The sequence below is a fragment of the Carassius carassius genome, chromosome 3 (genome assembly GCF_963082965.1).
Source record: "Carassius carassius chromosome 3, fCarCar2.1, whole genome shotgun sequence".
NCBI lineage: Eukaryota > Metazoa > Chordata > Actinopteri > Cypriniformes > Cyprinidae > Carassius > Carassius carassius.
This window is the reverse complement of record NC_081757.1, coordinates 12,832,444-12,852,361: the sequence shown is the minus strand read 5'-3', so window position 1 is coordinate 12,852,361 and position 19,918 is coordinate 12,832,444. Positions and strand designations below refer to the sequence as shown.

General features: G+C 36.4%; 1 protein-coding gene across 2 annotated transcripts in view; it reads right to left on the bottom strand.

Annotated features, from left to right (window-relative positions):
• Positions 1–259: 259 nt before the first annotated feature.
• ccdc102a (coiled-coil domain containing 102A) overlaps positions 260–19,918 on the bottom strand; it is a 36,832-nt gene continuing 17,173 nt past the window's right edge. For both annotated transcript variants that reach the window (XM_059529795.1, XM_059529803.1), the window contains 3 exons: positions 12,009–12,179; positions 10,133–10,236; positions 260–553 (listed from right to left, as the gene is read on the bottom strand). In XM_059529795.1, the coding sequence (XP_059385778.1) occupies positions 412–553; positions 10,133–10,236; positions 12,009–12,179 (417 nt within the window). In that variant the 3' untranslated portion in view covers positions 260–411. The remainder of the gene's footprint in view (positions 554–10,132; positions 10,237–12,008; positions 12,180–19,918) is intronic.

Sequence of the window (19,918 nt, the reverse complement as noted above, 5' to 3'; positions counted from 1 at the left end):
TTAATTTATTTCCAGGGTATATCACAGTTTAAAAACTTGAACAAGTTACAATTGGCTTTTTTCATATGACCCTCAAAGGTAATAGGTTTCCAATAACTTGGTCTAACAATGGTCTATGAACCATGTGCATCTTTATATTGATCATCTATGTGCCATCTTGGACTATAACCAGCAATATAGTGGTGGAGACACAAGCAGATTTTAGTTTAAAGCACTGTATTGGCCCGTCACACACTTTTTAAGCTGTTGAAAACAGACTACTGAAAAATCATTGTGTTTATCTGTCTGTCGAAGGTTGTGAATTGTGAGTCCTCTTATGTATTCAGCTGAGAGATGAAATGAAGGGGAAGGTGAAATGTTTGGGTGCGATCTTTGAGTCTTTCGTACATTCCCAGGTCTGAAGCGAACAGTTTAGGGGATCTGGAGCTGCAGTTCTTCTTCCTCATCTTCATCTGGGTCGCTAGGGGGGGCGTCTGCGTCCTCTGGCACAAAACGGGATGAAGCTGATGTCCTCATCTTGCCAAAGAGGCCCGGATTCTGCTGACGCCTTAGCCTTACCCCAAAAATAGACATAAATAAACAAATAAATAATATGGAAATAAAGAAAAAAAGATAAAAGGGAAAAGGAAAGAGAGAAAGAATGAGAAACCATCAAAAAGTATATATGTGGAGTGTTGACCTAAGCCACACAAGTCATTATATTGAAGATACAATTTTCACTATTTTCAAGCGTACGTACATAGAATTCTCAAGCAAAACATTTCACAAAAGTTACATATAAAAAAAAAGAATGATAGCAGAAAGCCTGGGAAAAAGTCTAGCATCATTTGTCACCGTTTTGAATCATATTAGATTATTTCTTGTAATACAGTTCATACATTTTAAATGCAGCTTAAGCACTTAAAGTAATTCTAAGCAATGAAAGATTTGGGCTGATTCTTGGTTACATCTATTAGAACAGGAACAAGAAATCAGAAACAGCAGGAGTTCTGGGAATCAAAGTAACTACATCCTCCATCATTGCTGGCATGACAACCACTGACAAACAATATTAATACATGCTAATAGATAAATACAATGCATCAGTTTAGCTTGCTGAAGTCAATACTGCAACAGAAAACAAACACTGGCAAAATCTTCATATGTAATGTTAAAACAGAGTTGCTCTCTTTATCTGTGCAAATGCAAAATAGCTAGGAATGAGTAACCAGTGGGAAGTTGAATAGAATAAATCTTTGTTTTCACAATGACTCACAAGATATCTGAATATTTGAGGGTATTAAAACGGCGAACACAAACAGCTGGTCATCGGTACACACAGTTCTTAATGACAACACCCTTTCCATTCCTTCGATTTTTTTCATGCCCATCCTTTTTCTTTCAGTCTCTCTCATTCTGCTTTGTGTCTCTATTCTTTTGTGTCAGTAAAACATTTCCTGGCTATTGAAGTGCTGGCAGTGTAAATAGGAATGGTAAAACAATCACAACAACAAAAACTACAGAAAAAGAACAAGAGGTTGATGCTAGAAAAGAAGGGAGAGAAAAACCCCTCCTCTTGTCTTTGAACAGCTGATGACTCACTATATTATTAGTGTTTGCATAACTGAACAGATGAAAAGCTTCTTGCCTCTCAGGGGCAAATAAGTGCATATAAGGGCCCAGGATCCTCCACAGAAGAGGTACCTACTGCCAGGAAACACTAAACACTGCTAAATTACACATTGCACTGTTTTGACCACAGGGCCTCACTCACAGAGGCTAAAGCTTTTGAGTCCAAAGCTTAACAAGGCTGCAATTTACACTAGCGATCATAAATACAGACACGCACACAAACAGCGAAACAAAAAAGATTTTTTGTTGAGCCCACACACTGACTCATGTCTTCAGGCTTTATCTGACAGTCCATGAATATTTTAGCATTTGGCTGAGGGACAAACAACATGGAGATAATTATTTAAAATGTAAAAATGAAATATACATATTCTTCTGTCATTTTTTTATTATTGTGTTTTTATAAAGCTCATTGCCAGAGATGGAAATGCCATGTGACTAATCTAATCACTCTGGAGATTTTATATATATATATATATATATATATATATATATATATATAAATAAATAAATATATCCTGTCACTGTTTAACTATTCATGTCAATTACCCATTTACAATTCCTGAGCTGTGAACAGCAACTGCTAGCCTTTTATTTTTCAATTTTATCATGGGGCAAAGAATAAATTTAAACCCCTCTGGCATGATATTATCTATCCTGTAAAATGCTACACCATGATTAGAGTATGGAGTTGACTTCTGCACTTCCAAACCAAAGCAAACCCAAAGTGAACAATGGTTAAGCGGCTATGTACTTGTTCAACCCCGACGTTACTGGCACTGAGACATGTACAATAAAGAACATGTCAATCAGACACAGCAACCGTGAAATCACGACACCAATGTCACATGCATGATAATCCCGTTCTACTGCAAAGACATTTTAATTATCCTTTGTTTGATATATTTATTAATATATCTCCCTCTTCTCCTCCCCCACATGCTAGTACATAATAATGCAGAATTACGTTCCCTCACAGAGCTGATGAGTTGCCTGTCAGTCAGTGGAGGTGTGCTTTAAGTGCTTGCCTTTTAATATCTGGAAACTCAGATAAGAACACAACTGGTGAGCTACATTAAAGCCGCACAGAAGCATACCATCAGCTCTCTAGATCAGATCGCTCTCACGCAAAGCCCCATCACCATGCCTCCATCTAGCTCATTCCTCCACAGAGAACCATATCTGGCACATTCCTCAGAGCTTTCAAGCTATCAGGTCTACAAAGTGCTTTACAGAGAATTAACACTATCACACACACACGCTTTCATCTGTATCCCACCCCTGACCTCTGTGATGTTAACAAACCCTGCTTAACTCTCACATGCTGCTACATGTACACACTGTACATGTCCAAAATATTAATTGTAGTTTAGAAAAACATTATTTTACTTTAAATTCTTTTAATGTCAACACAAAATTAAATTTGACCCCATTTCTTTTCTTTACATACTTCCTTGTTACCACTGTAAATTGCAACTAACTTTATCAAACCAATTTGTATTTCAAAAGTTTCCATCTAAATATCTAATAGATACCACTTTATTACAGTTAAGCGGCACCTTTTTTTTTCTTATTGCACGTCCCATTTCACCAGAAAATACTTCACATTATTGATGTAAAATGGTTCATAAAGGCCATTTCATGTTGAATTTAATGACCTAATTAAAACAAAATGGGCATATATTATTATACTTTTTTATTGTATCAAAGTGGACATGCACATTTCAGAAAGTTGACATTCTGAGAAGTGACATTCTCTCTTTTAGTCAGTTTTACATCACCAAGAACAATAGAAAAATACATTAAAACAAACCACAGACTAATGGCAGGAGAGTATTCTAACTATATACATCTAAGTATATTAAGTTTTTTCTTAATTTACATAAATTAACAGATTTGATGTAATAAAAAAAATATGGGGAATGCTTTATATCACATTATCCTCTGGTTTCACAGACAAACACTTCATTTATATGAAATATAAATAAAGTATATATATATATATATATATATATATATATATATATATATATATATATATATATATATTAGTGCTGTCAACGTTAACGCGTTAACGCATGCGATTAATTTTTGTCTGGTTTAACGTGTCAAAATATTTAACGCAATTAACGCAGCATCCGTATTTTCTGCCATCCGTTGGCTAGCTTTACATATGATCACGCTCTTATTCATTTAAATGCTTTTAAACATTTCAAGCACGGCAAGACAAAAGAGAATGCGCTGTCTGTGAATGCCCTTATGTGACACACACACACGTACACACACACACACACACAATGCATAGACAGGGCGCCAGAATCCAGTTCTCTTAAGCGCTTGAACTAACAATAAACATCCCAAAGTGCCAGTTTTGTCGATTATCCTCATAAGAGCAATCTTAAATGATTTATATAAAGTCTAAAATTAACAAAAAGAGTTGTGAGAGAATGAGGCGAGATCCATAGACAGTATATAAACGGAGAGATCCGCGTGTCTGTCTGCTCTTAAAGGGACAGCAGCCAATAAAGCTTCCTGTCAGTAAAGTTAAAGAACAAAGGGAACAGAGAAAATGACTCGCTGCTCTTGACTAAATAACTTTTGTAGCTTTAATAAGGATTAACTATTTAATTTATAGTTTATGCAGTGCAGACTGCATATAACTTTGATAACTTTATTAAATTTCTGTATATTTCCTTACTGTTAAGACAGGAAGGGCAGGAGTAAACATGACATTTATTATGGGTTTATGTTAGCATTGTTTTAAGTTTACTTAAATTAAAAACTGTTATATTTTTGAAGCCTAATAATAAATGTAAAAAAATAAAAAAAAATCAGTAGCTGTATTAATATCAGTAATACTGGCCTTCATTCATAAAAAGATGTCATTTAAACAAGTATACTGTATTTATGTTGTTTCTACATTAATTTGATTAACTGTGAAATTATTACATTAAAAAATATATTAAAAACGTACAAAAACATTTCTTTTTTTATTGCGATTAATTGCGATTAATCACAGAAAAAATGTGTGATTAATCTAGTTAAAGTTTTTAATCGATTGACAGCACTAATATATATATATAAATATATATATGCGATATCATTGACTTGATTGCAAACGATTGCACAGATACTATTTAAGCTGAACTGAGATGATGACATCACTGAATTCAATGATGAACTGCCTTTAACTGTCATTTTGCTTTAAAGACTCAATGTTTTCCTAATTAATGCTGTTCAGTTGCTTTTTTGTTTAAAGCGCTATATAAATAAAGGTGATTTGACTTGCCTTGACAAGACATAAACCTAGTCCCAGATTAAATGTAAATCCGAGCTGTTTCAACTGAAATAATGATCTTAAAGTATGCCTTTGTTTTGTCTCAAGATGCACACCAGTAATGGTTTTTTCTAAAACATGTTAATTAAAATTACTTAAATGTCTTAATTGAACTATGGCCTAATCCTGTTTTAGTCTAAGCCCTGTCTGTGAAACCGGGCCTACAGTATATAGTTTAAATTTACTACCAGTCATAAGAAAAGCCATAAGAGATCAACCTCATACTGCAATGTTAAAGCGACAGGTCACCCAAAACTGCAAATTCTGTAATCATTTGCTTACCCTCATGTCATTACAAACCTGTACGACTTTCTTCTGTGGAATATAAAATAAGATATTCTAAGAAATTTCTCACTGTTTTTGTTTTTTCTTATACAATGGTCACTGAATCTGTTTGGCTAATAACATATCTTTTGTGTTCCACAGAAGAAAGGATTTTTACATTAGAATGACATTAGGGTAAGTAAATGATAACAGAATTTGCATTTCCAGATAACAGAATTTAACAGAATTTGCATTTCTCTAAAAAGAGAGAATTAGAACAAGAGCGACAACAACAACGAGTTGAGAGAACAACAACGAGTGAACAAGATCAGAGACTGTGAGTTCACAGTTTTCCAATGAAGAAAGAAGCAAATAGGCACAGTGGGGGTGCCAAATGATGCTGCCGGTGGGCTGAGCAGAGCTGCCATCTCATGCTGCGAGACTAACAGACAGACAGAGCTGCTGCGAGCAGGACGCCGGGTAAGTTTACCCTGTTAGAGGAGCCAACCTCAATCATGAGATCTGATCCTCTTCTGCATGTCCACTGTGTCCACAGCAGATATTGTTCTTCATGGTATTCTGGCTCCAGGGCATAAACTGGGCAGAGTCAGAGCCAGCTGGGAAAAGATGCGACTCAGAACTTCCTGTGGCATCAGATACGGCAGGTGTGAACTCCAAGTCAACTCAACGACTGAAGCGCTATCAGTTCCTTAATACTGTCATTTCCAGCCTTCTCCTGTCACCTTGACAAACCCTTAAACCAAATCAGCCTCTAGACCATCCTCTGTCTCCATGACAACTTGGACAAGTGCTCAGCTCCATCTGTCACCCTCTCCACCCATGGCCCGCTCCGATAGTGCTGAACCCTGGCCCAACTCTCAGAGGGGCGGTCTGATTGTTCTCACAGCCTTTCTTCAACTCCTTCACTTTCACTGTGATGTATGGCACTTGCTGACAGCATAGTGAGCAACCTTTATTCCCAGCAGAGTGCTACAAGTTTTTGAGCAAACAGAATATGAATAGAATTGTTATTGCTAATACTTGGGGTTAGGGTTTATTTTCAAATCCCTAAGCTTAAGCACATCTAAAAAGTAAAAAGACTATGTAAACATCAAATTAGAATTAAAAAAGAAGACTTAAAAAGTCGCTGTAAACACATTTTGTATTTTCTAAACTTAGGCTATAAAGGAACTAGAGCACTATGGTCGCTCGCCGTCAACCAGTCCCTCCAGGATTTTGCGATTGCTGAATTTATCGCAAAACCAAGCAAACGCCGCAATTTTCGGAATTAGAAGCTTAGAAGCGTCCCATGACGTCATCGCATTGCGCATTCAGTCAAAGAAAGGCCTTGTGTTCTTATCAGGACCGATTTACAAGAGCTACATTGGATAAACAAACTGAAAGCAGAACGAATCTGCGCTACGGAATCTGCGCTAGCCAGAGCCACGGGCTGATCTCGATCACGCAACACCCTTATACACAGCGCTGGGAGATACAGTGAAGAAAGCAGTCGAATTCCCCACAGAATCAACAACATCTCTGAAATCTTTTGAGAAGCATTCAAATCAGCGAAGAATTCTGTTAAAGCTACAGACATCAGAATAAACGCCACTGATGTGGACACCAGGAAAAACATTGTTCAATAAAACAAAATCTCCACCATTCACCATGGACTTAACAATAAAACTACAGGTACAACTTGTGGCAGAAAAGGTCTAATGTTTTCGAGTGATTTTAAATGCTTCACACAACTTTTCCACTACCTACCACTAGCAGATGGCTGCAGAGAAGTACTTATTGGCCATTTCCACTCCCTAATATAGCCTATATATTTTTTTATTAATTAAATTATATTTAGACATTATGAATGACAGTAATAAAAGTACAGTTTATCAGATGTAATATATTTATTACATCTGTAAGACGTCTGCTAAAGATCTGGGAATCATCTGCTGTGTCCTTTGATAAACGTCTCAGAAGCAGTTTTACATGCATTCTAATAAATGTCTATTTGACATCTGACAGGAAACATCTTAGAGATGTACTGCAGATGAACAAGCACTCTTAAAAATACATCTTGCATATGTAAATGCAAACATTAGATGTCTCTGAGATGTGCATGTGTGATTAGGGTGAGTGTCCTGGAGGGACTGTTCAACGTTACCACCACTGTGGTACTTCCGTACCATTACAGATTGAAAGAAAGGAATAAAATGTACTGTACTGTAATAAGTGTAGAATTGACCATATGCACGATTACTTCCTGGTTTGAGATAAGCCAGCTCAGTAATTTCCTGTCAACTGTACTGTGCCTTAAGGTGAGCGCCCTTTGCTCGGTTTTTTCTACATAATCCATTCACAATTTGGAGAAAAGTTTTGTCTAAGAGGACCATACGTCCACGTATACCATTTCAGGAACGACAAATGCGAAATATTAAAATTAAAATGAAATCTAAACATTTCACAATATTGAGTGCATTATTTAATTGTTACACCAGCTTATTTAATTTGTATTTAACTATAAAGGTATTTAAATAATTCAGCATTATAAGCTGCTGTCTGGCCTTATTCATTTATTTTTTTAAATGACAAGTGACTTTGTGACTTCCTGCACTTGCTATACTTTATACTTCAGTCTGATAAAGTAAAAAATTTTTAAATATTTATTTTATAATAAATCAAAAAAGCAAGATATGAAAAATCCTAGGCAGTTGAAATAGCAGCAGCAGCCAATGAGTGATCCTCTGCTGACGTCTGGTTATAACGGTAATTTCATATTAATCTTAAAAAGTCTTTATTTTTCAACAAGAGACACGTTTTTGCCACATTTCTTTATGTCGTCTTCATGAAGGAAAACTGAACCTTTAAATGAATCTTACTGCACAGAGTTGAGAAATAATAAAGGCTTTAAAAATGTATACGATTTTAAAAAAGTGTTCATGGCTATGAAAGATTTTGATTATCGAGAATACCATTAAGATGTTGTTTAAGAGATTCCCCTAACTGCCTTAACAGTTACAATAGTGTTTATTTGTCAGAATTTAAATGTACATTTACGTGTTTTGGGTACTTTCCTGGGATTACTAGACACTGCATATATAATTATACGTTGTTTAATAACATGAAACTGTACATTTATTGTGCTATCATTATTTACAGGGTTGCAATTATTTTGTTTCTGAGCTTCTGATAAGAATGAGGGGGGAGAGGTTTCTGTTAAGAGTCTCTACCTATATATAGCATATATAAAATGAGCTTCACCAGAAGATTACGAGGTGGCTTATCTTTATCCGGAAGTTATAAATAGATCTCTGTGCATATGGTCAATTGCACGGTCTGTTTACTCACTTGCATCAAACAGTGAGAGATGTTGAGACAGGTGAAAAGTCTTTGGGTAATAGTGACCTATTGTGCGTACCGTTGTTGCTCCCGCTGTTAGCAGGGGATAATCACTGCATTTGGGTAAAAAAGACAGAATTGTGTATTGTGCCAAGAAGGTTGTCTGTTTGTTGACAGGCATGAACTGATTAACAGCTACATTTAGCTGAGACTTTAACGATTACCGCCGTTGTCCAAACCATTCAGCATGGTCGTTCTTTGAGTGACGTTACATCCTAATTCAAACACACCAATAGTACAATCCCTCCCCTCACACTGACTGACAGCTTTCTGTGTAGAAATGCAAATGCAAAAGGAATTGCGATTCCATTTGAGTTTTGGCAGGTTACATGCATGGCTCAGAGAGATTGAAAAAGCAAATGTGGTAATTAATATTGCTATTAATATGGCAGGCTCATAACTCGTAAGATATGGGAAATACAGTTGCAAATGGACTTTGCTTTTTCATTTGAAATGTGGCAGTTATTGTGCATACGCGAAAGAGAAAATTCAAACGTAATGTAAGATTTGCAACTGCATTTAGATTGTCACAATTTACAAAACACACGGAAAGCGCAATTGAAAAATACTATTTGCAATTCCTTTTGAAAATTGTAGTGAATATTCCTCCATACGTAAAAGTAAAAGTACATTTAGAATTTAACTGTTTAGAAAAAAATTCAGGATTAGCTTTTCATCTGGCAGACAATAAAATGAATGGTACATTTTTTTTAAATGACAAAAGGACAAATTCATATACAAAGACAAGAACATCACAAGAGACATGGATGTGAGCTCTTTTAACACGGACCAGTAAGTGACCACACATAATACCCTAGTAAACCATATAGCAATGCTCTAAAGGCCACCCAAACACCTTAATATCATGCACAGGCAAGGACCTCTACATTACAATTATATTTTATCTCACAAAGTCAGCTATTTTCTACTCAACAGTCTGGACAGAATCCAACTGACATCTCTTCCTACACCCATAAAGGAAAGATAACTTTGCACAAATTCAATGTGAAGAACAAAAAATCTGCAAGGCTGCATATTTCAGATAAATGACTTGTGTCTTCACGACAATCTCATAATTTAATCATATGTATCCGCACGTGTGAAGTGGAGGAATTATGCCGCATGAATGTCTTAATCATTAGAAGCTTTGCATCAAAGTCCCTGTAAACACCTCCATGCCTGTCACTGTTCTCTCCAGCTGTGTGTGTGTGTGTGTGGGGGGGACTGCTTCAAGTCTCCCTGTTACTACGGTAACCCACAGCCAGGCAGTCTGGGTTTGGCTGTGGGTAGGTACAAGCCTGAATGCAGGCAGAATAATGACAGAGCAAGACTGAAAGAGAGAAAAAGCTGAGAGAATCGTTGACACTATAAACCTGCCATCTTTTTCATGATAACAGAGAAGCTTATCCTGTATGCATTACTGATCAAAAGAGATCTGAACTGAACACTATTCTCAAACATATCGCACGGTTTACCGAGAGACTGCCGAGTCCTTGGGTGCGCATGTATTTATCTGGTTACCTGGATTGTAGATGCTCCAGCTGAACTTGTAGGTTCTCTGTCTGCTCCACCTGCTCATCCAAGGACCTCTGTAGCTTTCTGGTCTGATTATGAGCCTCATCCAACTGAAACAAACACATATTTTGGGGATCAAAATTAAGGATAATAAGCAGACCTTGTCTAGTGTGAAAGAGCCATTTGACGCTGCGGTGCCTTCACTATTGCTTACATTCATCGATCTTAGTGCTGGGAGGTTTGACCAAAAATCTATATCATGGTTTTTTTAGGATTCTGGTAGTTTCATAGTTTGTCACTTACTGTGCCTTTATATGTATCAGATTACATGAAGCTGTTAGCAGATCACAAAAAACAAAAACAAAACGGTGAACTGTAATCTTGCTCTGATCTTCTTCTCTTTGCGTTCCTCTTTAGTGTTGGTTTATTTGCCTAGTTATTAATAGTTCTCTAACCACTAGTCAAATTCATACCGTGTGCATAACTTAAACTGGTTTCCCTTGTGAACCGGTATATCACCCAGCACTAACTGATTCTATGTCACTAATCCAAATCTTATCTAGCTGATGATAACAATTGTGAATTGTGAACCTCTAACAGTCCAAAGAGACAGGAAGAATCGGCTGAAAATTATGAAATCAAATAACTGTATGCTATCATTTGCAAAGCTTATTTTATATCTATATCTATATAATTTAAAATGTTTTAAAAACGAATCACTTTGTTAAATATTAAATATTAAAATAAACTATATAATATAACAGGGGTTGGCAACCTACGGCACGCGTGCCAACAGTGGCACGCAGAGGGATAATCGCTGGCACGCAAGCAATAAGGAAAACTGTATAATGACGTACAGTTTGATGTAATAACTTCTCGTAGTCACACAGCCTGTTAGGAGCTACAAATACTATTAAAATGTGAGAATTAACTTGCATGGATGCACGTGCAAACACTGCACATACTAGGTGCTTCAGATCAAAGCCTCGGTCTAACAGCACTCGTCAATGTCAAAATCACTGAGATGGCCAATCAGATCAAAGTAGGCGGGGTTTACTGTTCACAGAAGCAGAGCGCGAAGCGTCAGTTTAACGTTAAAGAGAGTGAGGTAAGATGAAGCTGCAAATCAATTAACATTAGTCAACTTTTAATAATACTTTTTACCATAGAAATGTTAAATGACCTAAAGCTATATCCAGTGATGAAAATTTTTCTGAAATATGGCCATTTTGAGAGAAAGAAAGTGGGGGGGGGGGGGGGGGTAAATTGTCTCTCTCTGCAGACAATGAAGCGATTTTGCCCCTTTGTTGTTGAGAAATATAATGTAGCGATTCAGTATTGATTAATAAAAGTAGCGTGACAACACTCATAGGTTTATGAGCTTCTGAATGCTACTTTTTGCACAGCACGATCTCAGATCTCTGTGTGCGAGTGGTGTGTGTTGTGTGTGTGTGTCTGTGTGTGCACGTTCATCAATTAAAGCAGTGCATTAACGTTGATTAAACGTTAAAAAAACTTTTTTTATCGTATAATAAAAAATTGTGTATGTACCGTTTAAATACAGAATTATATCAGGGTGCGGGGGGGGGGGGGGGCTGTGCACACTTGGCACAGTGGTTAAACATAAAAATAAAAAATGGCACGTCATGCCGAAAAGGTAGCTGATCCCTGTAATATAATATAATATGGTGATGGGGCCAATGCATATTTACTAAAGTGTATAAAATGATAAACTATGGTTAAAAAATACTGAGCCCTGTATTAGATTGAAAAACTTTAGTTTTTGAGGCCTGTATTAGATTTGAATAAAAGTACAACAACAAACCACATAACACACTCAAAGCAATGATGAACATAATTTTGAGTGAATGCTTCGGTTCACCTCATCTTCAGCCTGGCCCAGCTCTTTCTTTAGTTCCTCCACCCTCAGTCGGAGCTTCTTCACTTCCGTCTCATGCTGCTCCACACGCCGGTTAGCATGTGCTAGCTCGGCCATCTTCTCCTGGTACTGTTTTTTAACCTTAGAGTGGACGTGCCGCAAATCTGCCAGCTCCTGGAAGAAAACAGATGCATTGACACCAAGCTCCAGATAACAGAACCAAATCATCATTACCATTTTTTGTTATGTACACTTTGATACAGAATCAATATAAAAAAAAGTGTGTTTGTGTGTGCTTTGGGAGTGTATCATACACCTTATTGGCCCTTATGAATATTAATTAGGGCTATATTGAGATAATAGTCTTTTGATTGTACTCTACATTCACTGATACGCAGAAACTTCTGGCCTGTATTTTTTTCTTTGCACTGCAGTAAAGGAAAACAAAGTTCTCGGAAATAATGATTGTTGCCCAAAAAAGTGTAAGGCAATTTCTAAAAGTCCTATAATTTCTACTATACTCCTGCTTAAGACAAAAGGTGCTGTTAGCATTATGAAGTGCTACAAGGAAAACAGATTCTGAGCTATCTTCAATATGCCTAGATCAAAGTAAAGATTTCCACATGCTATCCTTTTTAGAGAGATAACGCAGGTCACATAGAGCTGGTAACTTATCAAGTAATGAAAATACAGCAGAGTACCTTCCTAGACAATAATACAATGGGACACAGTGCTTCAGTTCTCGTCAAAACACAAGGGACTGTGATGGGGAGCCCAAGTCATATCTAATCACCAAATAAAACACCCCATGACCAACAAAGAAAATTATGTTGCTAACAGAAGGTGAATTCCCCACATATAGTGTTTGTTTTCTCCTAGTATGATTATTTTGCTGCCATGGGAGTCTATTGTAGCTCATAGAGTTTGCATAGTACTACAAAGTTGTAAAAAGTGCCCCACTATGACTCAAGAGAACAGCGTTTGATCCATTTTATATTACAACTATATTACTACTTGCTCTGCCTCATTTTTTTTAACAGTATACAGTTTTTGGAAACACAAACATTAAAGCATATTTTTTTATAGCCTACTATGAAAGCCATGGAAATATCTCTTTACATCTACCATCATGAAAAACACCACTAGAAGCTGTGCCCTGATTAGGATCCGGAAACCACAGCCTCAAGTATTTAAATCAGACAAGACAAACTAACACTGACAATGTCTGCTGTATCCAGGTATTTGTCTAAGTTGATCTTGTGGTCAGACAAGGTATGATGAGGAATCCAAACAGAGGCAGTTCCTGGTATGTGCTGTTCCATAACCCATATACTGTACCAATCAACGAAGGAAAACAAAGACAAAACAAACTCAAATCAAATTAATAAGGGTGCCTGTGGATCACACTGGGGAATTATTATTATTTTTTAAATCTATTTAAAACAAACAGACAAAAGATCTATTTACAAATTTAACCATTAATACTGAATACCAATCCACCATTCAGGCATTTCGCTTCAGATTGTGTAGATTAATACAATTATCTTTAAGACATAACTGTAAAAGTAAGATTTTTTTAAAGAAATAAATACTTTTATTTGGCAGGAATTCAAGGTATTAAGTGACAATTCAATTTTACAAAAGTATTTTAAGCACAAAAATATTAAGCAACACAACTGTTTTCCAACATTGCCAATAATAACAATGATAATAAAAAAATTATACCACACCAAATCAGCAAATTAAAATAAAATCTGAAGGATCATGTGACACTGAAGACTGAATTAATGGCTGCTGAAAATTACATTTTGCCAAAGGAATAAATGACCTCTCAAAATATATAAAACATTTTTTATTGAAATCAATTAATAAAATCACATTATTACTGTTTCTGCATTCTTAAATAAACAAAGCCTTAGTGAGCACGAGTCAAAAAAAAAAATTGAAAGCTAAAAAATCGTACTACCCCCAATCTTTTAAATAGCAGAGCACGTATTACCTATATACACAGTGCAAGGGAAAAATATAATAATTTTATTAGTGGCATATTGTACATTACATTTGAATTCAGTGCTGAAAATCAAACATTTCTATCCAGAACTTTGAGATGAACATCAAAGGGTTCAAAAAGTGTTTGAGAACGTGTTTTTCTCATCAGATAAAATAATGAATAATTAAAAGAAAAAATAATAAAGACAAAGACATACATACATATATAAATAACCTACAAATATGTTTGTAGGCAAACAATAAATTCTAAAGTCCATGTACAATGCAAGAGTTTGTGCTTAACATTGGCAACATATAGTAGTATGGTATGACACAACCACTTCAACAGTAAAGTCAAGTACTTATGCATATCTCTAGGTGAGAACTAACCCAGTATGATCTACTTAGTGTTCTGACCTTCTCCCATTTCTCTACACACACAGAGAGCTCATATAAACCTCTCTGTGGCCATAACAGTGAGGAACAAAGAGAGAGAGAGTCTAGGGAGATCGAGGGGGGTGGAAGCCAAAGGGAAGCACCAGAATCCATTAATAATTGAAGAGGATAATCAAGTAGCTAGACAAATCTCATTCATAATGTACCTCCCCCATCCCATGAGCAGCCAAACAGTATATTTGTTTTAGAGTGGAAGCACGTATGCTCACATACATGGAGATTCATACTTTTTTTTTTAGTGTCAATGGTTCAACCATAACGATATGAAAGATTAGACCTTAAAAGATAGTAACAGCATAAGAGGACTCAGAAGAATGAAAAGCACATACGCACTTATACTTTCTAAGCCACCTGGCAGAATGAGAATCCCATGCCGCTGTGTTCTATTGATTTCTGGGTCACTGGAAAGGAGAACAAGATCTACTTGTGTTTTTACTGAGAGAGCCACAGCATAGTTAACCCCAGAGCAAATCACAGTGCTCTGTATGTGGAGCACATCGCTCAATATGGCCTGCTGAGGTGCTGTACGTGCAGGCAGGTGTGTGTGTGGTGATCAAAGACTGGTTTAACCAAATCAAAATACCTTTAAAAACAGTCAGTGGGATAATGCTATGTGAGTTTTTCCTTGATATTTTAATACAATAGTTTATTGAACCATGTTAACAAACCCCTTTTTCCCATTCCATCTTTATATACAAATTTTGATTATTTTATATTCATCATAACTATATTATAATTTTACTTGTTTAATGATTTTAAGGCATTTTTTTCTGGGTTGGTTGTAGAGAGAGTGAAAACTAAATTATGTAAAAAGTATCTGGAAAATAACTGCTATAAACGGTTGAACCGAACACTGGGTAGCATATGCAGCGCTGCATATCTATAAGGAAGACTGACTGAACCCTGATCATGTCAGTCAGATCTTAACAAGAGGCTTAACAACAATCTTACAAAACGCTGTTTTGAAAGATGGTGCTGCGGAAACTAGATTTGACCTGAAAGTAACTTGCCACCCCTGAGTAAGCATAGTTATCCATTTCATGTTACATGAGCAAAAAACAGTACTTTAATTTGAAAGGCAATGGCTCCTGATCTCAGCCAGAATGAGCATGAAGGTCACTTGCTGAAGACAAAACTTAAGGCAGAAAGACCCACAGACACACAACAACTGAAGTCAGCTGCAGCAAAGGCCTTGTGAAGCATCACAAAGGAGGAAATCCAATCTTTGGTGATTTCCATGAGTTTCGGTTCCTTAAATTAAAGCTTAAAGACTGCACTTCAATTTCATCTTGATTGTTTCATTTTAATACTGTACTGGTGGCATACAGAGCCAAAATTATGAGAATTGTGTCAGTGTCCAAATATATATGGACCTGACTGTAAATCAACACTGTTATTTTAAATCATTTACCCAGACACAGATTGTTTAAAAGACATCAAAACAATCCTACTCCTGAAAGAAACAACACAATATCAATGCCTCTCATCCAGCTTACAACATAGTTTGTAAAAAGAAATAAAAAAACTTTGGTCATGCAAAACATGATGCGAAACATATGTGAAAGTAGAAAACTTCCAAGAAAAATGAGATTAGCATGAGAGAAAGAGGGCAGAAACTGTCTGAAAGATGAAAAATAAATGTTAAGTGGGAGGAAGGTAAAATTACAAATGACATCATATTGAAAAAAAAAGGATCCTGTGATTTAACAGCCTTCTTCACTTAAAAGTTTAATTTTTCATCTGGGGTAATTTGGGCCTAGCCATCTTTGGTGAGTGTTTTGATAGTGAAAGAAAGTGGAAGGAAAGAGGGGGCCGGATGAATAAAACATGCCACGATTTGATGAATGATCTATGATGCTACAGAAATTTACTGCAGCAGAAGGAAATGGAAAGTGAGAAATGGAAACCTGGGATATGGGAACAGACACCTGATCAACACAAAGATTTAGACACATGCTTCTACACACATGTTGGGAATACAATGAGTGGATCTGAAGACAAAAAAATATTTAGTGAAATAATATTGAGATGAATGCAAACAGACAAATACGCCCAAAGTAAATGAATAAAGATAAGTGAAGACAGTGTGAGGCTGTACAGTTGCAAGGGGGGAGGCTGTTAAATGTTTCCTCCTCACTGGCTTTCTGATCCCAAAATCTGCTTAAACTTCTGGCCCACTGCGCTTAGAACACACACCTTGTGATGCTAGACACAATCAGATCTCTCTGTCTCTCACTCCCACTCTGAAAGATCAGAAATACACAAACTCACAGTCTTAGAATATTCTTTTTCCTTTTCAATTTGCCTTTCATGCAGCAGCAATGGGAGCAGGGAGGCGAGAGCTTTTTGACACGCTCACCAAATGGTGTGCATCGAGTGGCTTCAATTGCTGCCGCCTATGCACAGCCAGCTAGAAACTGACAAGGCTTTGGGTCGAAATATATAATATTATTTAGTGAATTATATTGCTTTAGCTCAATTATTATGTCAAACTATTTCTGGCCATTTTGCAGCTCTCTGACATGCAGATGGTTTTATGTATTTCTGGAGCTTAACACTAAACAGCCTTTTTTACTCACATTCAACATGAGAAAAAAAATGTCTCTACTCCTGGTGTGCATATATATTCACATAAAGATGCCTCACACCCACATAACAAGTTATACAATCCAGCCATGATGGCAGCCAGAGACTGTATGAAGCACAGGATATAGTATGTACTACTCAGGAGAAATTATATTGTTCAATAAGTAGGCTGTAGTCCTGCTCTGCAGTTAAAAGGGTCAGTTGACTGTTTATTTACTCTACAACATTTATAAGCTTGACTATCCTTAAAAAAAAAGCATAGTGTTTTTTTTATTTCAATCCATAAAACATTTTAATTATAAGCACAATGGTTGGAAATGCTCATTTAAAATAATTTTTCAATATAATCTACTAATATATATATATATATCAACATACAACAATATAAATGCCATATAAAATTATTTTTAATAAAAAATATTACATAATTTAATAAATTATACTATTGTTGAGCAAAGATGCATTACACGGCTTCAAAATTCTATTTATCAAAGACTCCTGAAAAAAGTCACACTTTTTTTTCATAGTTTGGCTGGTCCTGCGACTTATAGTCAGGTGCGACTTATTAATCAAAATTAATTTGACATGAACCGAGAGAAATGAACCAAGAGAAAACATTACCGTCTACAGCCGCGAGAGGGCCCTCTATGCTGCTCAGTTCTCCTGTAGTCTACACTGAAGCAGAGAGCTGCACGGGTCCGATTTTGTAAATCCGCACCCGCCCGTACCCGCAGTGCTTAAAACCGCATCCGACCCGTTTTACGACAGCAGCACTAATTAAAATCTGCACCCGACCCGGCCCGCTTAAAATAGAATCGACACCCGACCCGCACCCCAAAATCTAATCAGTTAAGCCAATCACATTAGACACACTTTTTTCAGATTTTATTGCCAGGTCATACAGAAGTTATTTATGGAAAATTCTTTTAAAAAGATATTTTCTTTTTTTATATATTTTATCTTAATTTTGATCAATGTTTTATCAATCAATTGCCCGTATTTAATTAATAAGAAGCAAATATATAGCAGACAATGTAATAACCTTAGTGGAATTGACAGAATTACTAAAAAATATTTTGCTACCTAAAAGTTAAATATTTTTTGTGTCACGCATGCATGCATGTCTATTTCCTTCTTATTAAATATAAACGCATGTGGACTGATATTTTTCCAAAGTCTGGATTCCTTTATTAATGGAGTAGGCTATATAAACAGACGTTTCAATATATTGGTATTAAATGCATTTTCTGAGAATTTATATTTCACGTTTTTACTGCAAATGTCGAAATACGTGCTCTTCGGTCCATCAGTGCTTGAGTCACTGATCACATTAGAATAAAATATCTCATAATAAAATACACAAATTGACTGATTCATGAATGTATATGCATAGTTCTCATCAGTCGGAAATACAGATAAACGCTTTCGTTGTATTTTTGATCCTGAAAGAAAACAGAACAACAAAAGAGCGAATCATACCACCGTCTGAGGTTGTGCTTCAAGTCGAACGGTTCACAGCTGAGCATCGCGAGAGGCGGATCTGCGCCAGAGCGCACATGTGAATGAGCTGCACAAATTCATTTTCAGATGCAATAAAAAAAAATAAAAAAAAACAACCCTGGATAGCCTTAGGTCCATATTCACAAATGTGTTAGCTATGGAATGAAATATCTGATATCCCGATTGTCAAATACATGCAAGTGGAAGTGTATTGTTGTTTAAACACCTTTATAATGATTGCGTTAGTTGAGCTGAATGCGCGATATAATTTTATGACACAAATTTTGGAATAGGCTTAAATCAAACACATTTAAATTCAGATTCTGTATATATATAAACGGAAAACAAAAACAACAAAAAAAAAAGTGCTGGCTGATCTTTTACGTCTGTTAACTAATGACTCATGCAGCCGTTCGCACGATTGTGATTTTTTTTTAAGTGGAACGTAGGCCTATTTTTACGTTTGCACGTGACTGTTTTGAACCCGTGTTTAGACCCATGTTTCCCTTGTGTCCGACCCGAGCCGCACCCGTATCCGACACAGTTGGATATTTTTCACCCATTTCAGCCAAATTTGCGGGTCACCCGTCGGGTATCCGCGGGTACCCGAACCCGTGCAGGACTCTACACTGAAGACATAGAGCGCCCTCTCGCGGCTGTAGACGGTAATGTTTTCTCTTGGTTCTTGGTTCTAAATAAATGCGACTTATAGTCCAGTGCGACTTATATATGTTTTTTTCCTCATCATGACGTATTTTTGGACTGATGCGACTTATACTCAGGTGCGACTTATAGTCTGAAAAATACGGTAGATAGTAGCAGTATTTGTATGGCTGGAAATAGCTGCCCAGGGTAGAGTCCTGCACGGTTTCGGGTACCCGCGGGCTGAAACGGGTGAAAAATATCCAACTGTGTCGGATAAGGGTGCGGGTCGGGTCGGACAAAGGGGAAACACGGGTCTAAACATGGGTTCAAAACAGTCACGTGCCAACGTAAAAATAGGCCTACGTTCCAATTTTAAAAAATCACAACTGCGCGAACTGCTGCATGAGTCATTAGTTAACAGACGTAAAAGATCAGCCAGCTGTTTTTTTTCGTTGTTTTTGTTTTCCGTTTATATATATATATATATATACAGAATCTGAATTAAAATGTGTTTGATTTAAGCCTACATTTCAAAATTTGTGTCATAAAATTATATCGCGCATACAGCTCAACTAACGCGATCGTTATAAAGGTGTTTAAACAACAATACACTTCCACTTGCATGTATTTGACAATCGGAATATCAGATATTTCATTCCATAGCTAAACCATTTGTGAATATGGGCCTAATCTAGGCTATCCAGGGTTTTTTTTTTTTTTTTTAATTGCATCTGAAA